The sequence below is a fragment of the Chlorocebus sabaeus genome, chromosome 20, assembly GCF_047675955.1.
Source record: "Chlorocebus sabaeus isolate Y175 chromosome 20, mChlSab1.0.hap1, whole genome shotgun sequence".
Classification (NCBI taxonomy): Eukaryota; Metazoa; Chordata; class Mammalia; order Primates; family Cercopithecidae; genus Chlorocebus; species Chlorocebus sabaeus.
The window spans coordinates 121,494,560-121,515,873 of record NC_132923.1 but is presented as its reverse complement, the minus strand read 5'-3'; the positions used below and the strand labels follow the sequence as shown (position 1 = coordinate 121,515,873).

General features: G+C 48.4%; 1 protein-coding gene across 1 annotated transcript; it reads left to right on the top strand.

Moving 5' to 3' along the window:
- Window positions 1-1,813: 1,813 nt before the first annotated feature.
- On the top strand, window positions 1,814-17,549 carry LOC119619261 (chymotrypsin-like elastase family member 2A). The gene is made up of 9 exons (XM_073008024.1): window positions 1,814-1,853; window positions 2,135-2,223; window positions 6,773-6,870; window positions 7,937-8,065; window positions 8,600-8,740; window positions 11,205-11,346; window positions 12,600-12,752; window positions 13,497-13,592; window positions 17,532-17,549. The coding sequence occupies exons 1-9, from the start codon at window positions 1,814-1,816 to the stop codon at window positions 17,547-17,549; spliced, it is 906 nt and encodes a 301-aa protein (XP_072864125.1).
- The last annotated feature ends 3,765 nt before the right edge of the window (window positions 17,550-21,314 follow it).

Below are 21,314 nucleotides of genomic sequence, written 5' to 3'. Positions count from 1 at the left end.
TAACATCTATGTGGTGCTGGGTGTCACCCTGCCTTTGTTTGTTCCCCTTTTGGAGAAGCTTCCGCTTTGACCCATTTTGAAAATGACATTATTGGCAAAGTGCACACTGCTGTTCTCTTGCAAGAGAACAATAAAATGCATCTGCCACCCAGGCTGTGGTGGATTGATTGCAGCTTACTGCAGCCATTGCCACCCAGGCTCAAGTGACCCCCTGCCTCAGCCTAGTCTCCAAGAGTAACTGGAGCCACATATGTGTGCCACCACCGCACCTGGCTAACTTTTTAAAAAAAATTTTGTAGTGACAGGTGGTCTCACTATATTGTCCAGGGTGGTCTTTTTTTTTTTTTTTTTTTTCTCGAGACGGAGTTTTGCTCTATTACCCACACTAGAGTGCAGTGGTGTGATCTCAGCTCACTGCAACCTCCACCTCCAAGGTTCAAGAGATTCTCCTGCCTCAGCCTCCTGAGTAGCTAGTACTACAGGCATGCAGCACCACACCGGACTAATTTTTGTATGTTTAGTAGAGACGGGGTTTCACCATGTTGGCCAGGCTGGTCTTGAACTCCTGGCTTCAGGTGATCCGCCTGCATCAGCCTCCCAAAGTTCTGGGATTATAAGAGTGAACCACTGTGCCTGGCCATAAGTACATATTGATCCACCCGATGAAGCCCTCCTCTGCCAGCATTCTGCTTCCCCCATCATTAGAGCAGCCAGATCCTAATTGTTCATGTCGGCCTTGCCTTCTGCTACGTGTGCACCTTCCCCACATTACACAAATCCTTACCATAATGTTGTGAAACATGCCGGGCACAGGTTTCTCTCCCTGTTTCACAGATGGGTCTAGAGACTTACATGACCCAGCCAAGGTCACACTACAAGCCCTGGCGAGGCCTAGAACAGGCTTTCTCAGCCTCAGCACCGTTGACATCCAGGTCAGGGCACGTCCTGTTGCCCAGGGCAGTGTCAGATCTCTAGCAGCATCTCTGCTCTCTGCCTGCTGGATACCAGTAACATCAACCCCAGCCATGACACCCAACAATGCCTCCAGATGTTGTCAAACATCTCCTGGTGGCTGAACCAGCCCCACTGAGAAATACTGCCTTAGAACGCTGTAGGTTCAGCATGCCACCTTCATCTTTTCATTGAAAACACAACTCCTGGCGCGGTGGCTCAGCCTGCAATCACAGCACTTTGGGAGGCTGAGGCGAGCAGATCACTTGAGGCCAGGAGTTGGAGACCAGCCTGGCCAACATGATGAGACCCATGTCTCTACTAAAAATACAAAAATTAGCCAGGAATGGTGGCACACACCTGTAATCCCAGCTGCTAGGGAGACTGAGGCAGGGGAATTGCTTGAACCCAGGAGGCAGACGTTGCAGTGAGCTGAGATCACGCTACTGCACTCCAACCTGGGTGACAGAGCATGACTCCATCACAGAAAGAAAAAAAAGAAAAGAAAACATAACTCCTCTCCTCAGTCTTACTCAGGGAGGAAAAAAAAAAGAAAAGAAAACACAACTCCAAGGACCAACAATTAGTATTTTTCTTCCTTCCCTAACACACAACATAATCTCTTCAAAACAGATGGAACCCATATTCCAATATCTACCTTTGGCATCTTTTTCAAAGTATTTCTAGGGTGACAGTTGGGAGCAAATGGGGAAAAAAAGTATCTGGACACAAGCTCTTTTTTCCACTGGGCTTTGAGAAAATCCCCATCTTGCGTGCTCCTAGTGTATCTCTCACTGATAAGTTCCTCATAAAACCAGGGCCTTATCCAGGGCCACGCTGACAGAACTCCCACAGACACACCATGATTAGGACCCTGCTGCTGTCCGCTTTGGTGGCTGGAGGTAAGCCCTGTCACCCAGAGTCACTGGTTTCCCATCCCCTGGTGTGGTTGGAAATGGGATCTTCCTGTCCTCCCCTCTCGCCCCCACCCAACCTCAGACGTATAATCATAAGAAAACTGGAATGGAGTTTCAAAGAACTGGAGCAAAGAGCAGGATTCTATGACCTCTTGGGATCCTTCTAGAACAGGAGTTTTCTATTTGGGGGTTCAAAATGTAGCAAGTGTACTTTACATTGGGTGGGTCACTGCTTCTTGGACTCAAGGTCCTTTCTCTTTTCATAGGCCTCAGTTGTGGGGTTCCCACTTACCCACCTTCTGTGACTAGTGTTGTTGGATGTGAAGAAGCGACACCCAACAGCTGGCCCTGGCAGGTGAGTCGACCACACTGTACTTCCCCCTGTTCCTGCCCCACTCCCTTTACATCCCCTCTTTGCCCTTCCACCATGGGGTCCACTGTGCTGGCAAAGTGAGGATTGATGGAACTCAGAGAGCAACACAGGCAACTTCACCAATAAGATACATTTCTGGCTGGGCCCAGTGGCTCATGCCTGTTATCCCAGCAACTCGGGAGGCTGAGGCAGGAGAATCGCTTGAACCCAGAACACAGAGGTGGCAGTGAGCTGAAATTGCACCACTGCACTCCAGCCTGGACAACAAAGCAAGACTCTGGATCAAAAAAAAAAAAAAAAAAAAAAAACGTTTCGGTGGCCTTGGCCAACCATGGGAGTGGAAGGAGAGGTGCCGCCTCCAGCTGCAGTAAGGAGCTGTCCCCTCCCTAATGCCCATAGGCAGCAAATATAGTATTACTCTATTAACCAATCAGAGGCTTGTTTACAAATGTACCATTAGTCTAGGAACCATTCAAGACTACCTATGCAAACATTCCTTGTTTTAAGGAATCAATCAGTGCTATTTGTGCAGATTCATCTTTAACTACAGGTAAATCAATGCTACCAATGAAAATAATGTTTTCTTAAGTTCATATAATCATGCTGATATCAAGACTAAACTCCCAAGTGGGGCACAGGCACAAATTACTAAGACGTGTTAATGGTGGGAATTTTAAAAGAACTGTGTAAAGGTTACATTGACACAAACAAATGTAGTAAAATCTCATTTATCTGATGTAACTGGGACTGAGTAATTGAAAAGTTGGTTATAAAGAAATTATTTTAAATCATACATATATGTTGTAAACATATAGACATCTTAGACTATGTAAACCATTTCTTGAGTTCTTAACTGTCTTTTTCATATAAACCACACCCCATAATATCTCATCTACAAGTTCATTTCTTTAAAGCAGAGCAGTAACTTTGAGACGTTCACAAAGCAATCTGAGTTATGAGCCCATCCCGACTTTTACTTTTCCCCCCAATCTTTCCGTTTTCTCACAGACATTAATTCAAGAGCAATTTTTTAAGAATCATGGTGATCCAGTCTCTTCCAAGCATTTAACTTTGTTTCCATATAAATAACGACTCTCTTTCTGAACTCATATTTTATTGGTTACATGTTTAATGATATTTCACTATTGTAAGCATAATTGATATAAACTGCTTTAGGAGCAAACCCAGCTGAATCAGGATGAGTTTCTAACTTAAGTAGGAGGAGCAATTAGCAGCCCACTAGCCTTGAGCATTCAGAGTGACCCATGCAGCAGTCACTGTGTCTACAGAGGCCACCGTCATTCATCTGCTCCTTGATTAAGAGACTGTCAATGATAGGCCTGGCTCATGCCTGTAATCCCAGCACTTTGGCAGGCTGAGGCAGGTGATCACCAGAGGTCACTAGTTTGATACCAGCCTGGCCAACATGGTGAAACTCTGCCTCTACTAAAATTACAAAAATTAGCCAGGCATGGTGGCGTGCACCTGTAGTCCCAGCTACTTGGGAGGCTGAGGCACAAGAATTGCTTGAACCCTGGAGGCGGAGGTTGTGGTGAGCCAAGATTGCACCTCTGCACTCCAGGCTGGGTGATAGAGTGAGGCTCCGTCCAAAAAAAAAAAAAAAAAAGACTGTCATTGATAGAATGATGGCAGATATTTCACATTTTTTTCTTTTCTTCCGACTCTTGCTCTGTCACCCAGGCTGGAGTGCAGTGGCACAATCACAGCTCACTGAAGCCTCCAACTCCTGGGCTCCAGCCATCCACTGCCTCAGCCTCCCACAGTGCTGGGATTACAGGCCTGAGCCATCCCACTCAGCCAGCTATTGTAAATCAGTAAGCATTTGTTAAAGACCCAGTATGTACCAGGCACTGTTCTAGGCGCCTGGCACATAGCACTGGGGGGAAAAATTCATGAAGCCTTTGTTAAAGTGGAGGAGTGGCTGGGCACGGTGCCTCAAACACCTGTAATCCCAGTAATTTTGGAGACCGAGGTGGGTGGATCACCTGAGGTCAGAAGATCGAGATCAGCCTAGCTAACATGGCGAAACCCCATCTCTACTAAAAATACAAGTAAAGTAGCCAGTTGTGGTGGCAGGCACCTGTAATCCCAGCTACTCTGGTGGTTTAGGCAGGAGAATCACTTGAACCCAGGAGACAGAGGTTGCAGTGAGCCCAGATGGTGCCACTGCACTCCAACCTAAGCAACAAAGCAAGACTCTATCTCAAAAAATAAAAATAAAATAAAGAAGAGAAGTGAGACAATAAACAACAGAATGAGTAAACTCATAACATGCCAGAAAATGCAAGATACTATGATGAAGAGTAACGCAGAGCAAGAGGAAGGAGACGAGGGTGTCTGTGTGTGCCTATGTACACGACCGCGCATGTACATGTGTGTGCACACTGTTGGCGACAGCATGGTTATAGAAGACCTCACGGAGAAGGTAACCTTGAGCAGAGACCAACAGGAAGTGAAGGAAAGAGTTACATCGATATTTGCAAGAATATTCCGGGCAGGAGGAAGAGCCAGGGCCAAGGCCCTGAGGCAGAAGTGGGTTTGGTGTATTTGCAGAACTGCATGGAAGTCAGTATGGCTGGAGGAGAGGAGAGTGGGAGCCTATGGGGTCAGAGAGACCACAGAGGGCCTAGTAGGTCATCAGACAGTCTTAGGTTTTATAAGCTGTAAAGGGGGAGCCACTGGAGGGCCTCAGCAGAGAAGAGAAGTCATCTGACTTCCATTCGAAAAGGATCATTCTGGCTACTGTGTTGAGAAAATGTGGGCAGGAGCGGGGAGAAGAGATGGGAGACTAGAGTGATCATTGAGAAGAGAGGATGACTGGGACACGCAGTTGAGGTAGTGACCAGGTGTAGCAACCACTCCACATATTCCCAAGCTAGAGCTGATGGAATTTGCTGATGGACTTGAATGAGGGGTAACAGGGAAAGACAGGAGCCAAGGATGACACCAAGGTTTGCAGCCAGAGCAGAAGTGGAGTTGCCATTGACTGTGACAGAGGACCCTGGAGAAAGACCACGTTTGGGATAAGTCAGGAGTTTTGTTTTGGACATACTAAACCAGAGGGAGCTAAGGAAAGAACTCCCAAGGAGGGGAAGATCCCAACCAATCCAGTTGCAGAAAGATGTTCAGAACAGGGTTTTTTGGGGGGTTTTTTGTTTTTGTTTTTGACATGAAGTCTCACTCTTGTCACCCAGGCTGGAGTGCAATAGCACGATCTCGGCTCACTGCAACATCTGGGATTACAGACACACGCCATCAAACCTGGCTAATATTTCTATTTTTAGTAGAGATGAGATTTCACCATGTTGGCCAGGCTGGTCTCAAACTCTTGACTTCAGGTGAATTCACCTACCTTGGCCTCCCAAAGTGTTAAAATCACAGGCATAAGGTAACACTCCAGGCAGAATAGTTATTTTTTAATAGTCTATATGTTTTTTATTTTTCTATCCCAGATTTTTTGCGTTAATTTTGTTGTTGCTTTTTGTTGGGGAGGGGTGCAGAGCAGATACAGGCCCTTGCTATGTCACCCAGGCTGAGCACAGAGCAGTCACAGCTCCCTGCAACCTAGACTTCCTGAGATCAAGCAATCCTCTCACCTCAGCCTCCTGAGTAGCTGAGACTACAGGTGTGTACCACCACTCAGTTAATTTTTATTTTATTTAAAAAATTTTTGGGTAAAGTCAAGTTCTCGCTATGGTGCCCAGACTGCTTCACAAACTCCTGGGCTCAAGCAATACTCCCACCTCCGCCTTCTGAGTAGCTGGGACTATAGGCATGTACCACAGCACCCAGTGGCTGATTCTGGGCTTTTTTTGTTGTTGTAGATACAATGTATTAGTCCTTCCTCACACTGCTAAGAAAGACATACCTGAGACTGGGTAATTTATAAAGGAAAGAGGTTTAATTGACTCAACTCAGCATGGCTGAGGAGGCCTCAGGAAACTTACAATCACGGCAGAAGGGGAAGGAAACACATCCTTGTTCACACAGTGGCAGCAGGGATAAATGACAAGCAAAAGTGGGGGAAAGCCCCTTATAAAACCATCAGATCGTGTGAGAACTCACTATCATGAAAACAGCATGGGGGTAACCACACTCACGATTCAATTACCTCCCACCAGATCCCTCCCATGACACGTGGGGATTATGCTACAATTCAAAATGAGATTTGGGTGGGGACACAGCCAAACCTTATCAGATGGGGTTTCACCATGTTGCCCAGGCTGGTCTCAAACTCCTGGGCTCAAGTGATCCTCCTTCCTTGGCCTCCCAAAGTGTTGGGATTACAGGCATGAGCCACCATGACTGGCCTGATTCGTTTTAATATAGATTGCATTTACATGTTTTTTATCTTGACGTCTGAAGTTTTGGGTGCCCCCTTAAGTTGTGCACCTGAGGTGAGTGCCTCACTCCCCCTTACCCTCGTCCCAGCCCTGTTCCTGGGAAACTGGAGTGCAGGGAGGCCCTGCTTTTTCAGCCACAGCCACAGAGCTCCTGTGTTTCTCCCCAGGCCTCCCTGCAATACACCTCCAATGGCAATTGGTATCACACCTGCGGAGGGACCCTGATAGCCAACAGCTGGGTCCTGACGGCTGCCCACTGCATCAGGTAACTGCCATTCCCTGGGCACTTGGCCTGCTCACCAGCCAGTCCTCAGTTCTGAGCTGGGGGCTCAAATGGCCTGAACCACGCTACCTAAAGCAGCCTTGCAAATAACCACTAGCCTGGCTGAGACACAAGCTGTCGTCAATCAATGGTTCAGTGTGTTGGCCCATCAATGTCAGTACATGGCATAGATGGGATGTCCTGTGCCAGGTACTGAGGGAGGTTGAGGAGAAGGGGGAGGCCTAATCTCTGTCCTCTTGGGGAAACTACATGTGGCCTCTGGATCTGGAATTGGGTTCCCTTGAACAACTTGACTTCTCAAAGCTTCAATACTATCACCTGCAGAAAATAATGGAGTAACAGAATTTAGTGTGAATTCAATGAGCTGATTTACTAAAGGGCCTGACACTTAGTAAGTGCCCAGTGAAAGCTAATTCTGAATTATAGACTAATTATAAAGGCCCAAAAGGTTCTGCAACGTTGTTCACTTATCCTCTTTGTTGTCTGTGACCTCTGCTCATCACAGCTGGAACTCACCAGAGCCTCTGCTGGGTCAGTGTGACTCCTTCCAGGAGTGATCCCTTCTCCCATCTAATTTATAATAAGCTCTAGGAGGTTTTGGGGAAAATAATAGAGGCCTACAGTCAGGAATCCTGGCTTCTGGTTCTGGTTTCTCGCTAACGGTGGGACTCGGCCAGGTTACGCCTCTCTGGGCCTCGGTTTCCCCATCTGAAAATGAAAGGTGAGAAAAATGTCCCTGAGAGCAAATGACTCCTGTTTTCTGTGTTCATCTCATTCCCTCCATAAAACTATAGAGTTTGTGTTATTACAACATTTATTTTATATTATATTATTAATAATTAGTATAGTAACAATTATTATATGATCATAGTTCTTACATTATATACTTTAGGCTCTATTATAACTGATTGTCCCAGGGGAGGAAAGATCCCCAAGCCCAAGCCCCAACTAGTGGCTCATGCAGCAGCCAGTTACTTGGGTCTGTCCCAACATTATCCAAAGCCAGGCCTCTGGAAGTGACCCTCTCCCTGGGCCCCCTTTCTCCCAGCTCCTCCAGGACCTACCGCGTGGCGCTGGGACGGCACAACCTCTACATTGCGGAGTCTGGCTCGCTGGCCATCAGTGTCTCTAAGACTGTGGTGCATCCGGACTGGGACTCCAGCGATGCCTCCAAAGGGTTCGTTTCTGTCTGGATGCACTTGGGGGTGAGGTTGTCAGGGAACAGATGGGGATCGCACAGAGGCAAGTGTCTCAACTCCACCACATGCCCTCTGCTTCTTCTATAGGGAGGGAGAAGGAGCTCTAGCCTCTTAGAGGTGGAACCAGCTCCAAAGATGTCTGGGGTGGGGATGTGACCTAGGGAGGGAGAAGCAAAGACTGCCAGAGTGACCTGGGTTTGCTGCCAGTCAAGCCTGCAGAGTCCCTGTCCACTGAGCGTGTATCTACTTCATGCCAAGTCCTGGGGACACAGGGACAGTGCTGGGGACCCTGTGACTGTGCCTGGAGGACACAATCTCTCCTGCTTGACTCCTTTCAACAAGGCCCTCTGCATTTTCAAACATGCCCTGGGACCCTGCCACTCAGAGCAAGCTGGGGTAACAATGGGAACGAGGGGAACAGGGAACGATGACAAGGTCTCAGAGCCCTCCAAAGCCCCACAGGGCAGGAAATGTCAACCCTGTCCTCATGCTCTGCCTCTGCACTGACCCAGGAACGACATTGCCCTGGTCAAACTGGCTGACCCCGTCTCCCTCACCGACAAGATCCAGCTGGCCTGCCTCCCTCCTGCCGGCGCCATTCTACCCAACAACTACCCCTGCTACGTCACGGGCTGGGGAAATCTGCAGAGTAAGTGGGACCCAGGAGCCCCGAGGCCTGGGAGGGAAGGGAGGTGATGTCACCTCTGTCTGGCCAGAGCCTCTCACCTGTCATCCCAGGACGTGTGGCTGCCTGGAAGAGACGGGATGGCATAGGCTGATGCCTGCCTGGGTTCAAATGTCAGCTCTCCCACTTCATGACTGTGACACCTTGGGCACATTACTAGGTCTCTCCATGCAGCACTTTTATCATATGTAAAATGCAAATAATTGGCTGGGCGCCGTGGCTCACACCTGTAATCCCAGCACTTTGGGAGGCCTGGTGGGCAGATCAGTTGAGGTCAGGAGACCAGCCTGAGCGACATGGAGAAACCCCGTCTCTACTGAAAATATTTTTAAAATAGCAGGGTGTGGTGGTGTGCTCCTGTAGTCCCAGCTACTCGGGAGGCTAAGGCAAGAGAATCGCTTGAACCCTGGAGGCGGAGGGTACAGTAAGCCAAGATTGCGCCACTGCACTCCAGCCTGGGGGACAGAGCGAGACTCCATCTCAAAAAAAAAAAAAAAAAAAAATGGGCATAATAATAGCAGCTACATCACAGGGTTGTCAAGAGGATTCAAGGAGATTATAGGAAACCTGGTGTATGGTAGGTGCTGTGTGTTAGTTGTTGTCACTGTCCCTATGATGGAAAGAAAGTTACAGAGACCATGTGACATCTTCTGTGTGGCCCATACAGTTCAGAACAGCATTTTCCTCTGTGACCTGAGGCCCCTGGAGCCCTCATGGGACCCTCCATGCCCCATAGCAAAAGCTGTCCCCTGTGCCATTCGGTCTTGCTGCTCAGAACCTGGCTGAGGGCAGGTCTCCTTCGACATAGACTCCAGGGGTTAGAGATCCAATGACTGTAGCCACCAAGAGGAACAGAGTTCCCGCCCTTCACTTGTGTAATCACCAGAGGTTTGGAAGATTCTAGGAAGCGATGAGTGATAATGACCTTATGACCATAATGACATTATGAGTGATAACAACATTATGACATTTCTTCCTAATGACATAACCCCATAAGTATAATGACATTTTTTCCAGGGCACATTCACATACGTACCCTCCAGTAAATCCCCATTGCCCTCTTGACTGGCTTATCTGTAAATACAAGTACACATGAAATCCTGCGGTGAGAGGTGGTGGAAGAGGCATTTCATGCTTATTAAGATAGAAGCACAACCACCTGTTTGTTTCCCCAGACACCCCGGGGCAGATGCAGTTCATCTGAGACAGTGGGAGCGGGGAGGCATCCAAATGCTTGGCTTTTAGGCCCAGCTCTGTCAGTCATGGTGAAACCTTGGGCAAGCCACTTCCGAACCTCAGTTTCCTTATCTGTAAAATGGAAACACTGTTGGTGAAGACCAAAGAGGGGAAAGGTGAAAATGTGTCCTACATTGCAAAATGTTATACAAGTGTTAATTACTTATTACTTGTCTTAAGCCAGACCCTTAACTTCCCTTTTTTTTTGTTGTTTTTTTTTTTTTGAGACAGGGTCTTGCTCTGTTGACCTGGCTGGAGTACAGTGGTGCAATCTCGGCTGACTACAACCTCTGCCTCCCAAGCTCAAGCGATTCTCCTGCCTCAGCCTTCCAAGTAGCTGTAATTATAGGCGGGTGCGACCACGCCTGGCTAATTTTTGTATTTTAGTCGATACAGGATTTCACCATGTTGGTCAGGCTAGTCTCAAACTCTTGACCTCAAGGGATCCGCCCACCTTAGCCTCCCTAAGCGCTGGGATTAGAGGGTGAGCCACTGCACCTGGACATTACTTAACTTCCCTAGGCTTCAACCAATAGTGAAGAATTATGTGAAGCTCATCCTTGCCACTCATAGCTGTGGTAACAGTAATGGAGGGGATGGTGGCTGTATCACTGGTGGCCATTATGACAGCCCTCCCTTCACCACACCAACATATTTTTCCCAAGGAGGGGGCTCTAACTGCCAGGAGGCTCACTTTCTTATTTCAGAGAAGTGACAGAAAACCAGGGAGTTAGCTCAGCAAAAAAAGGGACTGTTACAAGGATTTAAAAGTTTCAACCCAAGGGCCGAGATATAGCCAGGTATCAGGAACAGGCTAGAATCAGGGACTGGAAGCCCATAAGAAACTCAGGAAACCCTCTCTTGGAATTTCTTTTCTTTGTGAATCTACTTCATTCTCCACATAAAACAAAAACTCAGTCATTGCGAACAGCTTCCCACATTTACGTCCTCTGAAACCGGAATCTCTTAGACCCCATCTCAGAATCCCAGGGGAGGGAGCTCATTGGCTTAGCTTGAGTCAGGTGTTCACTGCTGAACCAATCAACCGTGAGGACACAGTGTAGACAAACATGGCTGTTCGCATATTACAATGGATGGAGGACAGTAACAGGGGAAACCCAGTAGGGGTCAACCACCTCCTTTTTCTCAGGAGTCCTTGCATCCCTGATGCTTTCTTTCTGATCTCATTCAGCCAGCGGGCCTCTTTGTCATCTCCTGCAGCAGTGCCTGTTGCTGATTGTGAACTATGCCACCTGCTCCAGCCCTGACTGGTGGGGCAGCACCGTGAAAACCAATATGATCTGTGCTGGGGGTGATGGCGTGATCTCCAGCTGCTATGTGAGTACCAAAATCAGGGGCCCCACTCCATGACAAAATGTGGCTGGGGATAAGGCTATAGAGGTCCACCCATCCGCAGGTTCATCCTCCCACCTCCTGGCAGAAGTACCCAGAAATATGTTCCAGATATATCAGAACCCGATCTTTGGCCAGGCACGGTGGCGCTTGCCTGTACCCTATCACTTTGGGAGGCCAAGGCGGGCAGAACACTTGAGGTCAGCAGTTCGAGAGCAGCCTGGCCAACATGGTAAAACCTTGTCTCTACTAAAAATACAAAAATTAGCCAGACGTAGTGGCGGGCACCTGTAGTCACAGCTACTTAGGAGGCTGAGGCAGGAGAATCACTTGAACCCATGAGGCGGAGGTTGCAGTGAACTGAGGTTACATCACTGTAATCCAGTCTGGGTGACAGAGCAAAACTCAAAAAAAAAACAAAAAAAACAAACAAACAAAAACTTGATCTTGGTTCTTGTTTGTTCTTGTTTTGAGATTCTCCTTGTCATGTCCACCCCTCTCACTGCTGGGAAGTCCTTCCCTGGGTCTCATCAAGGTCTCTCGTGACTGTCATTCTGTATCCTTTCCTCTATGCTGGAAGGGAACCAAAGGAAGGTATTCCCTGGCTTAGGGCCTTTCTAGGATGACTTCTGGGTTTTCTGTTGAATTACTGTCATCAACAGCCCAGCGTGTCCCCTCCAGGTAGCTGCCACGGAAGCCTTCCCGGAGACAGTGTCTTAACCACCAGGAATTGCTCTGTGTTGAACTTAGCAGTGAAGTGAGGATGCAATTGGAAGGAGATCCACACGCCCTTCAGATCACACTATGCCCTACACACTCTGCCCACACAGACCACCCCACCCGCGGGAAGACAGAGCCAATGGGGAAGAGCCTGAACTCTGGGATGTGGCCTCAGCTGCTTTACATACTGCATGTGCAACCTTGGGCAAGTCCCAACCTCTCAACACTCCAGTTTCTCCTCTTCAGTGGCCTGGGGAGACTTGAATATTTACCTCATAGGATTTTGTGGGGATTAATGAGATAAGGCATAGAACATGCTTAGCTCAGCTCTGGCCACACAGGAAGAATAAGTGTTGGCTCTTGTTGCAATTATGGTACCATCTTCGGCTATGACCACAAGGGCCGGCTTCAGAGGACAGTGACCGACAGCAGAACAATAGAAATGCATTGAGAACAATGGTTCCAATGGGCAGCCCCTTCCTCTCCCTTTACCCTTCTATAACTCTGGCCTTCCTCAGGGAGACTCTGGCGGGCCGCTGAACTGTCAGGCAGCTGACGGCCGGTGGGAGGTGCATGGCATCGTCAGCTTTGGGTCTAGCCTTGGCTGCAACTACTACCGCAAGCCCTCTGTCTTCACGCGGGTCTCCAATTATATCAACTGGATCAATTTGGTAAGAACCGGACCAGCCCTAAGCCCCAGGCCACTGCCCTGCCCACCTGGCCTCGGGAGTGCCATGCCCACCTGCCAACTGAGAACCCCCTCCTTCCTCTTGAGAGCTATATGGGACCCCTTGGAGGGGGCTGCAGACCTTGGCAACTGCTAGGCCCCCCATGGGTCCCCAAAATTTCTGTGTGGGTAAAGCTGAGTGAAAAGGAACATAGTGTCCAAAGAGGTTGGACACTCGTCAGGCATATTAAGAGTGACTTCCGCCAGACACGGTGGCTCATGCCTGTAATCCTAGCATTCTGGGAGGCCGAGGCAGGCAGATCGCGAGGTCAGAAGTTCAACACCAGCCTCATCAACACGGCAAAAATCCCATCTCTACTAAAAAAATACAAAAAAGTTAGCCAGGCATGGTAGCACACTCCTGTAAACTTACCTACTCAGGAGGCTGAGGCAGGAGACTCCCTTGAACCTGGGAGATGGAGGTTGCAGTGAGCCGAGATTGCACCATTGCACTCCAACCTGGACAAGAAGAGTGAAACTCCAAATAAAAAAAAAAAAAAAAAAAGAGAGTGAGTTCCATAGAAATGGTGATTTTATTTTTGTGTGTCTGTGTGTGGCCCAGATCTACCATCCAGTGCTGTAAATGGGTATATTTATCTGCAAAGCCCAAAACCTGATACTCTGAGACCCCCTTAGCATTAATTATTGGAAATTAGTCCCCCTCAGGGGTCTTCCAGCTATTCTGTAGGGTGACCAGCCATCCCGGTTTGTGCAGGATGAGAAGTTTTGCAGGATGCAGGACTTCCTGTTTTACTCTGGGACCATCCCAGGCAAAGAAAGTCGAGTTGGTCCCCCCGTCTTATTTTTTTGTTTTATTTTTTATTTTTTTTTATTTTATTTTATTTTTGAGATGGAGTCTCACTCTGTCGCCCAGGCTGGAGTGCAGTGGCCTGATCTCGGCTCACTGCAAGCTCCACCTCCCGAGTTCACACCATTCTCCTGCCTCAGCCTCCCGAGTAGCTGGGGCTACAGGCGCCCGCCACCATGCCTGGCTAATTTTTTGTATTTTTAGTAGGACGGGGTTTCACCATGTTCACCAGGATGGTCTCGATCTCCTGGCCTTGTGATCCGCCCACCTCGGCCTCCCAAATTGTTGGGATTACAGGCGTGAGCCACTGCGCCGGGCCGTCCCACTCTCTTATAAATGTAAGCTCAGAGAGCTGTCTCCTTTCAGCTTCCACAAGAGGTGAATTTGTTTTTAACAATGAACACACATTTGTTTATAACAATAAGCATTAACATTATGTATTAAAAATAATAGGCCAGATGCCATGGCTCATGCCTGTAATCACAGCACTTTAGGAGGCCAAGGAGGGAGGATTGCTTGAGCCCAGGAGTTCAAGACCAGCCTGGGAAACATAGTGAGACTCTGTCTTTACAAAAAAATTTATTTAATTACTTAGGCATGGTAGTGCGTGCCTGTAGTCTCAGCTACTTGGGAGGCTTGGGTGAAAGGGTCACTTGGGCCCGGGAGGCCAACGCTATTTTGAGCCAAGGTTGCACCAATGCACTTAAGCCTGGGTGATATAGAAAGACCCTGTCTCCGAAAATAATGATAATAATAACTGGCATCAATATTAAGGAGCAGCCATGGATACACGCAGCAGTAGGTAAAAGCAGCCAGAACAGGAAACCCCGTCAGAAGAAAGGGGTGCCTGGTGGCTCACGCCTGTAATCCCAGCACTTTGGGAGGCCAAGATGGGCAGATCACCAGAGGTCAGGAGTTCGAGACCAGCCTGGCCAACACGGGGAAACCCCATCTCTACTAAAAATTCAAAACTAAGCTGGGTGTGGCGATACATGCTTGTAATCCCAGCTACTCAGGAGGCTGAGGCAGGGGAATCACTTGAACCTGGGAGGTGGAGGTTGCAGGAACCAAGTTCACTCCACTGAACTCCAGCCTGGGCAACAGAGCGAGACTCCATCTCAAAAAAAAAAGAAAAAACACACAAAAAAAAGAAACGGGTGCCCAGGAGACGGCAGAGGAGCCATCATGCCTGTTACTGAATGCTGGGAGGGAAGAGTTGGACACTCCGTGCCGACGAAGGACCACCTCAGTTTGCTCTTCTGTAAAATGGGACTTGAACTAGACAAGGACTCCTCCACAATTTAGGCGCTACAGCAAATGGGAGTTACGGTATTTGTGGCAGAGCCCCCAAAGAAGGGGAAAGCTGGCATCTCACTTCACTAACTTTAATTTGCAGAGAAGTGTTCATTAAACTGACACTTATAAAAGCAAATATGAAGCTGCAGCCATGAGCACGTGGTCACAGGAGGAAACTAAACTGTCAGAATAAGCAGGTGGCTGCTTCCAAGTGTTCCCACTGATTCTTGCCAGCTCCTTGTTCATTTGTCTGTCTGTTGGCATCTTTTTGCCAACAAGTGGTCACAGGCAGAGATTCCGAAAATGTTTGTTGGAGAAAAATGCAAAATCAAAAAGACAGTAGCCATTAATCATTAATTGGTGCTTTTTTACATATAAATTGGGAAAAACCCATCTGAGTCCACCTTTGGAGGCGCCACCCACACGTCAAAGGAGCCTGGCCTGAGACTGACTGGATGAAAGGTTGCTTAGGGGCCTTTCCCAGCCAAATCCTAAGACCCTTTTCCAGCCCCAGCTGCTGTGGGAGTCACCGTGCAGCTGGTCCTGGCAGCACGTTGGGAACCTGAATCAGGGGCAGGGGCAAGTGTCCCAATTTTTTTTGTCCCAGCGTCACCTGTTCCCAGCCACAGACACAAGCACAACAGAGCAGGCCAGATCCCGAAGCATGGCCAGATGGCAGCAGGGATCCACGGGGCAGCACGTCTCGCGAGGCAGCTGGGCAGAGTCCCTGTGTTCATGGGAGAACAGTCGGGGCAGGCACAGATGCTCCATAATGGGTTTCAGAAGGGGGAGAGTCAAGCAACCAGCTTTCCTTGGGTGGGGGCTGCCCCTGGCAGCGGCGGAGGGACTCATGACAACTTGCAGTGCCCCAACCCAGGGACACACTGTGTGCAGGCTGGAGTCACGAACCACTAGAGTCCTGGGGGTGCCTGAGAGCAGCTGCCTGGATAAACCCAGACAGGTGACAAACCAAGGTCTGGAAGTGCAAGCAAAAGAGCCCAGAAGCAGAGGAGACAAGTGGCCGGGACATTCATCCTTTCAACAAATGTCCATTGAATGACAGTCACACGTGAAACTTCAGCAATCCTTAGCTTTTATTCTTTTACCAGAAGGTAATACATACTCTGTGTAAAAATATTAAAAGAATATAAGAGTGTATCAAGTAAAAAAGTAGAAGTCCCCCCTCATTTTACATCTCCAATTCCACTCTCCAGAGGTAATCATTGTTTTTGGTTTTGTTTTTTGAGACAGAGTCTCGCTCTTTCAGCAGGCTGAAGTGCAGTGACTTGATCTCGGCTCACTGCAACCTCGCCTCCCGGGTTCAAGCGATTCTTCTGCCTCAGCCTCCTGAGTAGCTGGAACTAAAGGCACACACCACCACGCCCAACTAATTTTTGTATTTTTAGTAGAGATGGGGTTTCACCATGTTGGCCAAGCTGGTCTCAAACACCTGACCTCAGGTGATCAGCCTGCCTTGGCCTCCAAAAGTGCTGGGATGACAGGCATGAGCCACTGCTCCTGGACAAGTTGTCATTGTTAATAGCTTGGTGTGTGGTCTCAACTTTATGTGCATATATAGCTATATATTTACATAGATAGACACTGTCTTCTAAGCAAAAACTAGAATCTGAGTCTTCATACTGTTCTGCAGCTGTTTTTCACTTAAGACCTTATCACATTTTACATGTCAGTACGTACATGTCATTCTTTTGAACAGCTAAATAGTATTCCATAGTTTGAGTATAATGAATGAAGCTCTCATGTTTCCTATTTTTCACTCTTACATTGTGCAGTGAACATCCCTGAACATAATTCCTGCACACTGGTCTGAGTGTTTGTGCTGTAGCAGCTGGATCTCCTGCCGTTTACAGTACTGGATCATGAAGTTGGCATATCAAAATGTTTAACAGGCTGGGCACGGTGGTTCATGCCTGTAATCCAAGCACTTTGGGAAGCTGAGGCGGGTAGATGACTTGAGGTCAGCAGTTCGAGACCAGCCTGGCCAACATGATGAAACCTTGTCTCTACTAAAAATGCAAAAAATTAGCCGGGCATGGTAGTGCATGACTAAAATCTCAGCTACCCGGGAGGCTGACGCATGAGAATCACTTGAACCTGCGTGGTGGAGGTGGCAGTGAGCCCAGATTGCCCCACTACACGCCAGCCTGGGCAACACGGTGAGATTGTCTCAAAAAAAAAAAAAAAAAAAAAACGTTTAACAGACACTGATCAACAGCCTCTGGAAACAGTTACAGCACCAACCACATTGCATAACTGCCTTGCAAACAGCAGTTTTGATTTGAGAAACAAATGAAATCTAAAAATATGCCATCCACACATTTGCAATACAAGTTTTAGGGGTTCAAAGGCCCCCTACCCTGAAGCCCACATAGGACTCCTGGTAAGACCCCCTTTACAGGAAGACCCTAACAGGTCAATGAAAAGCTGTGATTGTATCTTTGTTTTCAAAACGTCATCAGAACTCCTCAGGCAGGAGCTAGTGCAGTGTGGGCTGCCTGTGACTCACATGAGGAGCTTCACCCAGGAGGACAGACAGGAAACTGCCATGCACAGCTCTGTGGTTAGGTGAACCTGACGATTTTCTTGTGTGTCCTGCAGGTGATTGCAAATAACTAACCAAAAGAAGTCCCCAGAACTGTTTCATACTTGGAAACGTCACAGAAGGAAATTAATATTATAATAAAGTGACAACTATGCAAATCACATCTTGATGAGAGATTTATTAGCAATCCATCCTAACATCCAGGGCCCTAAAAACCATAAGTAGGCTGGGCACAGTGGCTCAACCCTGTAATCCCAGCACTTAGCACTTTGGGAGGCCAAGGCAGGCAGATTGCTCCAGTCCAGGAATTCAAGACCAGCCTGAGTAACATGGCATAACCCTGTCTCTACTAAAAATACAAAAAGTAAATGGGCGAGGTGGTTCGCACCTGTAGTCCCAGCTACTCAGGGCTGAGGTGGGAGGATCGCTTGAGCCCTGGAGGTAGAGACTGCAGTGAGCCACGATCGCCTCATCACACTCTAGCCTGGGCGACAGTGAGACCCTGTCTCAAAAAAAAAAAGGAAAAGAATTTTGCATCTGCGTCTCCCTGCCCGACTGAGACCTCAAGGACCCAGCCCACCTTACAACCTGACACATGACATTATTGTCAAACAACATATAAATGGAGCACTAAGCTGGATTTCTGTGCAGGTGCTGCCCCACCGGATCCAGAGGTTCTGGGTGAAACCTCATGGCCAGGACCAAGGCTGGAGCCCGTGCTCCAGGCCTGGCCAATCAACACATTGCATCCCCTTCCCCCACCACAGCGATTGGCTCAGGGATGGGCATATGACCTGAGGCAGGTCCAATCAGAGTGGTTGCACGACTTGTTCCTCTTCCTGTTTGAAGCTAGGCACCCCAGGCCAGAAAGCCTGTGGGATTGACCCAAGGTCACACAGCAAATTCACAGCAGGTGTTTGTTCAGTGTTCTCATACAGGACAAACTTTATTTTTGTATTAAAACAAACAAAGATACAGAACAGAATGCCAAATTCACATGACCCTTTAAGATAAAATATGGGACTTAAGAAATAGTTGCTTGCTGCAGTGACTGATGCAGACCATAAATGAGTCCAAACTGTTACAGGGAGTATGGGATGGAGTTGGGACTGGAACCCGTCTACTGACATCCAGTGCCACGGGATTCTGCCCCCGCACCGCACCCAATCTTCCTCACCTTTGCACGATCCTAGGGAGATTACAGAATTCTTTCCCACCTATTTTCTTACCCATGCAACTATCCTGCAATCCAGGCCTGGATGGTTATCTAGGAAACTAAGGCCCAGAAGATAAGTGGCTTGCCCAGACCACCACACTCAAAACTGATGGATCTAAGACTTAAACTCGGCTGGGCACGGTGGCTCACGCCTGTAGAGTCCCAGCACTTTCAGAGGCCAAGGCCGGGGAACACGAGGTCAGGAGTTCAAGACCAGCCTGGCCAATGTGGTGATGGATCAAAGACTTGAACTCGACTGGGCACGGTGGCTCACGCCTGTAATTTCAGTACTTTGGGAGGCTGAGGCGGGTGAACACAAGGTCAGGAGTTCAAGACCAGCCTGGCGAATATGGTGAAACCCCATCTCTAATAAAATACACAGATAGGCTGGGTGTGGTCGCCGGCGCCTGCAATCCTAGCTACTCGGGAGGCTGAGGCAGAAGGATCGCTTGAACCTGGGAGGCACAGGTTGCAGGTGAGCCGAGATCGCACCACTACACTCCAGCCTACGTGACAGAGCAAGACTCTGTCTCAAGAAAAAAAAAAAAAAAAACACTTGAACTCAAGTCTCTCTTTTCTTTTTGAGACGGAGTTTTGCTCTGTCGCCCACGCTGGAGTGCAGTGGTGCGATCTCACCTCACTACAAGCTCCGCCTCCTGGGTTCATGCAATTCTCCTGACTCAGCTTCTCAAGTAGCTGGGACTACAGGCGCCCGCCACCATGCCCAGCTAATTTTTTTGTATTTTTAGTAGAGACGAGGTTTCACCGTGTTAGCCAGGATGATCTTGATCTGCTGACCTCGTGATCCGCCTGCCTCGGACTCCCAAAGTGCTGGGATTACAGGCTTGAGCCACCACGCCCGGCCTTGATCTCAATTCTTAAGAGTTGAAATCTTCCCAGGCACGATGACTCAGGCCTGTAATCCCAACTCTTTGGGAGGACGAGGCAGGCGGATCACCTGAGATCAGGAGTTCAAAACAAGCCTGGTCAACATGGCAAAACCCCATCTCTATTAAAAATACAAAAATTAGCCGGGCATGGGGGCGTGCAGCTGTCATCCCAGCTACTTAGGAGGCTGATGCATGAGAATTGCTTGAACCGGGTAGTTGGAGGTTGCAGTGAGCACAGATCATGCCACTGGTTTACAGAGAGAGACTCCATCTCACAAAAAAAAAAAAAAAAAAAAAAAAAAAAAAAAAAAGTAGTTGAAGTTCACTTTCCTTTCTACTTTTTTGACTGGGGCAAAAACTAGCCTTTGTGGTCACAGAGCGGAGCTTTCTCATCAGCAGTGGGCCTGCCTGGCTTTGTGCTCTCCCAAAAGGTGAGGAGAGTGAAGGTCTAAGGAAGAACAAGAAAGTCCACCAGGAAACCGTGCTCACTCCATGCCTCCCCCAACACAAGTTCAACTCCTAGGAGGTGAGGCAGGATGCTCACCTCCGGCCACCACACCCAGCTTATGTGTGTATTTTATGAGAGATGGGGTTTCACCATATTGGCCAGGCTGGTCTTGTACTCCTGACCTCGTGTTCGCCCGCCTCGGCCTCCCAAAGTGCTGGGCTTTGGAATCAGACCAACCTAGTTCCAATTCCCATTCTGCCGCTTAGAAGCTATAGGATCTTGGGCAACTCACTTTACCTCTCTGAAGCTCAGCTTCCTCCTGTGAAATAAGAGAGCCTCTTGCAGGGTTTTTTGAGGCTTCGATTCAATAAGAAATGTGAGTGCATCTAATATCTTTGTAGTGCTGGGTGTCTACATGCCTTTCTTTGTTTGTTCCCTTTTAAAGAAGCTTCTGACTTGACCCCATTTGGAAGATGACGTTATTAGAGAAGTGCGCACTGCTGTTCTCTTGGAAGAGGACAACAAAATGCATCTGCCACCCAGGCTGTGGTGGATCCATTGCAGCTTACTGCAGCCATTGCCACCCAGGCTCAAGTGACCCTCTGCCTCAGCTTAGCCTCCAGAGTAGCTGGAGCCACATATGTGTGCCACCGCGCCTGGCTAACCTTCTAAAAAAAATTTTTGTAGGGACAGGTGGTCTCACTATGTTGTCCAGGCTGGTCTGTTTTGTTTTATTTTGTTTTGTTTTTTTCTCTAGATGGAGTTTTGTTCTGTTGCCCAGACTAGAGTGCAGTGGTGTGATCTCAGCTCACTGCAACCTCCACCTCCAAGGTTCAAGAGATTCTCCTGCCTCAGCCTCCTGAATAGCTGGGAATACAGGCATGCAGGACCACACCGGACTAATTTTTGTATTTTTAGTAGAGATGGGTTTTCACCATGTTGGCCAGGCTGGTCTTGAACTCCTGGCTTCAGGTGGTCTGCCCGCATTAGCGTCCCAAAGTTCTGGGATTATAGGAGTGAACCACTGTGCCTGGCCATAAAGTGCATTTTGATCCACCCGATGAAGTCCTCCTCTGCCAGCATTCTGCTTCCCCCATCATTAGAGCAGCCAGATCCTAATCGTGCATGTCGGCCTTGCCTTCTGCTACGTGTGCACCTTCCCCACATTACACAAATCCTTACCGTAATGTTGTGAAACATGCCGGGCACAGGTTTGTCTCCCTGTTTCACAGATGGGTCTAGAGACTTACATGACCCAGCCAAGGTCACACTGCAAGCCCTGGCG

Bases quoted from the DNA above. Each gene is read 5' to 3' on its own strand.
- LOC119619261 (XM_073008024.1), top strand. From the start codon at position 1,814: ATGATTAGGACCCTGCTGCTGTCCGCTTTGGTGGCTGGAG. The intron at 8,741-11,204 runs GTGGGACCCAGG...TCATTCAGCCAG, and splicing joins TGGGGAAATCTGCAGAGTAA to CGGGCCTCTTTGTCATCTCC. The intron at 12,753-13,496 runs GTAAGAACCGGA...GCTATTCTGTAG, and splicing joins ATATCAACTGGATCAATTTG to GGTGACCAGCCATCCCGGTT.